General features: G+C 52.1%; 1 protein-coding gene across 1 annotated transcript; it reads left to right on the top strand.

Annotated features, from left to right (window-relative positions):
- Positions 1-3,260: 3,260 nt before the first annotated feature.
- On the top strand, positions 3,261-5,098 carry LOC138992364 (IQ domain-containing protein F1-like). The gene is made up of 3 exons (XM_070391099.1): positions 3,261-3,519; positions 3,641-3,703; positions 4,652-5,098. The coding sequence occupies exons 1-3, from the start codon at positions 3,412-3,414 to the stop codon at positions 5,096-5,098; spliced, it is 618 nt and encodes a 205-aa protein (XP_070247200.1). The 5' UTR covers positions 3,261-3,411.

Below are 5,098 nucleotides of genomic sequence, written 5' to 3'. Positions count from 1 at the left end.
TTTGGGGCCTTGTCTCCTGCGCTTCTTGCCTTGGGGGGGGGGGGGGGGGGGGTGGCGGCAGGGCCTGGGGAGGGCCACGCTCCGCAGTCTGTCTGCTCTGCCGGCTGGGGGGCTGCTTGCCCTCCACCAGGAACTTGTGGGCGGAGCCCTCGGCGCTCCTGGTCCCGGACCCGGCACCCTCAGTGACCTCGGGGGGCAGACGGCGGGTCTGAGTGACGTGAAGACAGCCAGGCCTCCAAGTCAGGCTGACCTGTCCCCTCAGGCCAGACCGCCCTGGGGAGGGCCACTGCATGTGCTGCTGCCTGGGACGGGGCCGTGAGGCTGGGTGCCCTCCAGGAGCCGGCCGTGACCCTGCGGTGGGTGTGTCAGGAATGTTGGCTCAGGCCCCTGATTTCACCCACTGGGTGATGCACTCCTGCGTGGGGTGGGGTGGGCAAGCAGGTGGCCAGGCAGCTGGAGGTGCACCTATGTCCCCTCATCCCCTGGGGGGGGGGGGGGGGACGAGAAGGAGTGTTAGGGATCCCTTAACCCGGGGTCGGGGGAGAGCCACATGGCTCCCCTCCTGCCCCCTCACACCTGCCCCTGCCTCAGTTCCCTGGGCCAGGAGGTCTGGCTCGGACTGAAGGCCTAAAAATTGTGTAGGATTAGGGGATGCCCTTGGGATTCACTCCCCACGTCCTGCCTCAGATTGAGCTCATTGATGACAAACTTACCTCCTGAGTGACATGCCAGCAACACTGAGATGCCCCTAAGATGTGAACCATTTCCTATTGGCACACCCCTAGGGAGTAAATTTTTGTTTTTATTTTAACTTCATCTAAAAAAAAAATATCAAGGTATAATTTATGTATAGTCGAATGAAGAAATTTCAAATGGGCAGTTAAATGAGTTCTGCAAATGGATGTATCCCATAATCTACACCTCATCAGCATACAGAACATTTCCATCTTCCCAGAAAGCTCCTTCGTGCCTCTTTCTAATGAATCCCAGCTCTCAGAGGCAAGCACTGCTTGGCTTCCATCACTGTATATCAGTTTTGCATGTTTTAAAACTTCATATAAATGGCATTAAACAGTACTTTGTGTTTTGGTTTGGCTTTCTTTGCTCAACATGATGACTGTAAGCTACACCCAGGCCGCACCTGAAACTAATACAAAATAATATTGAATGTAAACGAGTTAGAAAAAAAAGATATATCCATGTCAATGCATGTGTCATTAACTAGTTCTTTGCTTTTTATTGTTTAATACGTCATCTTATGAGTATACTGAAACCCACTCCGTAGACATTCCACTCGTCCCAGTATTTGGCTTTTATGATTATAATGCGACGGGCGTTCTCATGCTCCCGTACAAGCCTTGGAACACACACGCTGCCTCCCGAGTAAATCCCGAGTAAATCATACCTGGGAGTGAGGGGCTGAGTCATGCAGTGGGCGAAGGTCCGCGCTTCCTGTTAATCAGAAACAGCCACTCTGACTTCCAAACTGGTGGTTTCTTCTTGTCAACAGTCGGTTCCCATGTTTTTCCTTTATGTTTTGCCATCGTTAATGGGTGCCTTGCGTTAACCCACCGTGGTTTCAATGTTGCCTTTCCCTAATAAGTAAGGGTGTTGAGCAACTTTCCATGTGTTTCGTGGCCGTTTGAAGATCTTTTATGACGTATGGGCTTAAGCCTTTTGACCATTTTTATTGGGTTGCGTGTCTTCATTGTGTTGTAGAACATCTTGTGTTCTGGTTATGAGACCTTTGTCAGATCTATGTGCTGAAGTTCTCCTAAGCTTGTGGCTTCGGAAGAGTGCCGTCTTGATGAGCAGTTTTAATTTGGACAAAGCCAGTCTATCAGTATTTTAGAGTTTGTGCTCTATCCTGTCTTCGTTGATTCCAGGGTCACAAAGGAATTCCCATGGCTTTTCTTCTATAAGCTTTATAGTTTTAGCTTCAGTTTTTGTTTAGGCCTATGGTAGATCTTGAATTAATTTTTTTTTTGGTCTGTGATGTTAGATAAGGGTCAAAATTTTTTTCCCCATTGAAAAATGCATTTCCTTTCTGCATGGAGTTATCTTGGTACATTAAAAAAAATCAATAGACGGTAAATGTGAGTCTGTTTCTGGCTTCTCCATTCTGTTTCATTGACCTGTTTGTCTCTTACACTCTAAAACCACGTTGTCTGGATTACTGTAACTTGATAGTTTTCAAGACAGTAAACCATTGTCTTGAAATCAGATGATGTAAATCTTTAACTTTGCACTTCTATATCAAGAATTTGCCAACTGTTTATTGATGTGTAGAAATAGATTTTTGTTTATTGCCCTGTGTCTTTCAATTTTGGGGGTGCTTTTTACTTTATCTGTCATGTTAATTTTTCTTCCCCTAAATATAATGCAACTTAAAAAAAATACTTTTTACTGATTTCAGAGAAAGCAAAAGAAAGGGGGAGAGAGATAGAAATATCAATGATGAGAGAGAATCATCAATCGGCTGCTTCCTGCACACCCCCCTGCTGGGGATCGAGTCCACAACCCGGGCATGTGCCCTGACCTGGAATTGAACCGTGACCTCCTGGTTCATGGTAATTATGTATCTTGATGGTTTTATTTACTTAAATGGGGTCATACTGATCTTCAACTTTTTTCACTTAGAAATGCATCTTGAGCCCGGCTGTGGCTCAGTGCTTGAGCATCGGCCTGTGAACCAGGAGGTCATGGTTTGATTCCTGGTCAGGGCACATGCCCGGGTTGCGGGCTACATCCTCAGTAGGGGGTGTGCAGGAGGCAGCCGATCAATGATTCTCATAATTAATGTTTCTCTCTCCCTCTCCCTCCTCTGTGAAATCAATAAAAATATATTTTTTATAAAAATGCATCTTGGATATACTTCCACATCAGGACATATAGATCAAATTCATGGTTTTCTAACAGCTGCATAGTATTCTAGAGTATGGATGGACTGTAACTATTAGATCAATCCCCAGTTTTACCAGTTGGGGAGGGTCATCTTTCACACCTTTACGTCAATGGGCCAGTACTTCTGGTGTCTGGGCTTTGGCCACTTCCAGCAGAAAAGAATGGAGAGACCTTTGTCTTTTCCTGGAGGGGGCTCAGCGATTGGGAGCCATCCTGGTTCCTGAGTCATAGCTGCCCTTATGACATCATAGCTCTCCCCCCCCCCGCCCCCCCCCCCCCACTCTTTCCCCATGCCTGGCTAGAGTAACAGACCTGAGGGGATTTGAACCATCTACACCCAACCCATGTGGGACCAATGGTAAGAGACAGATGCAGGCTTTTTAGGGATGTCCCCGCAGGATGAGGGGGCGCCCTGACACCTGAATACGCTGGGAGCCCCGGAAGCTGAGGACTGTGGGATACTGAAGGGAGAATCTCTCCTTCCCCCCCAACTGCTGATAGCAGGAGATGGACCAGCCTGAGAACGCTGATGAACGCGCCCAAGAGGAGCCTCAGCCGCAGGGGGAGCCAGCGGGCTCGCCCCCAGCACCGCGGGCCCTAGAGGCCGAGGCGGAGGTAGGCGCCCTGACCGGTCCGGCCTGTCTCCTAGGGCCGGTGGCTGGTGTCTTCTGCGCGGCCCAGAGCGAAGGACAGGAACCAACTCCTCCCCATCTGTCTTCCCCCATTCCCTTTTCAGGCGAACAGTGCGAATACAGTTGAGGCAAAGAAAGTGGATAATGCTAATGAAGGACCCAAAAAAGTATGACTCCCCCAGACACACGGCTGGGGGGCGGGGCTGGGCCTGCGGAATGGAGTGGCCCGCACAGGAGAAGGGGCCTGGGGAAGGGCTGCGAGCTTGTGCATGTATGTTTGCCTGCTCGTTAAGATCAAAGTGGGGAAGTGAGGATGGGGAAGAGATGGGCGGTGGAGCTGCAAGCATGTCAAACTCGTGGCCGTGGCCTGGCGTGGAGGAAACTTTCTTTTGGTTAATCTTCACCTGAGGATACTTTTCCCATTGCTTTTCAGAGAGTGTGAGAGGGAGGGCAGGAGGGGGAGGGAGGGAGAGAGAAAGAGAGAGAGATCATTTTTTGCTTCTAGCACCTGCCCTGAACGGGGTAGGGAGCAAATCCCCAACCCAGGTATGTGCCCTTGACCAGGAATCGAACCTGTGACCCTTTGGTGCACAAGCCAACGCTCTAACCACTGAGGACCACCGGCCAGGGCTGGAGGGAACTTCATACTGTGGCATGCAGGGGAAGAGCATGCTGTGGACCTGAGTTGGGGTGAAAGACGAAAGGGCAGAATTAGCAAAAGATGCCCCTTCTCCAGGAGGGGGGTGGGGCCTGGGGGGAGGGGTCATGGATCCTGGGCAGGTAAACAGGGTCACCCTTTGACCGACAGCCCATGGTGCTCTTGCCCCTGGCTGGCCGCGAGTCACATGAAACTGGCCGCCAGGGCCAATGTGATCCCATTTTATGGATGGGAATTCCAAGGCCCAGAGGTCAGTGTGTCCATGTCCGTCAGCCAGGGAGGGACAGAGACAGGACACCGGCTTGGCCTCTGGTTCCAGTCAGGGCCCTGCCCAGTGTTTCTGAGGCCGGGAGGAGGGGTGATTACTGAGAGGGAGTCCGGGTCCCTCTGTGGCAAACCCCCGGATCTGAGGGGGGCGGCACGCTCTGAACGGCCTCTTTTTTTTTTTTCTTGCAAGATCTTACAATACAAAAGTAGGCCCCCCCCTCGAGATCCAGAAGTGGTGAAGATCCAGGCCTGGTGGCGGGGCATCGTGGTGCGCCGGTCGCTGCTGTTCGCGGCCCTCGGAGCCCTGACCATCCAGCGCTGGTGGAAGCAGATCCGCATGAGGGCGCTGGAGGCGCGGCGGCGGGCGGTGCTGGAGGCCTTCACCCGGAAGGAGTGGGCCGCGGTCAGGCTGCAGTCCTGGGTCCGCATGTGGCGCATCCGCCTGCGCTACTGCCGCCTGCTCCACGCCGCCCGCATCATCCAGGGCTACTGGCGGTGCCGGCCCTGCAGCTCCCGGGGCTTCATTAAGGGCCACTACCGAGTCACGGCCAACCAGCTGCACCTGGAGCTGGAGATCGTGCTGGGCTCGGAGCCCTGCATCGTGTCGGAGTGTATTCCCCTCCCAATAAAGCAGTGA

The sequence above is a fragment of the Myotis yumanensis genome, unplaced genomic scaffold (assembly GCF_028538775.1).
Source record: "Myotis yumanensis isolate MYYU_CA2020_CCGP unplaced genomic scaffold, mMyoYum1.0.hap1 SCAF_14, whole genome shotgun sequence".
NCBI lineage: Eukaryota > Metazoa > Chordata > Mammalia > Chiroptera > Vespertilionidae > Myotis > Myotis yumanensis.
Note: the sequence above shows the minus strand (reverse complement) of the source record. Positions and strands in the feature narration are given on the sequence as shown.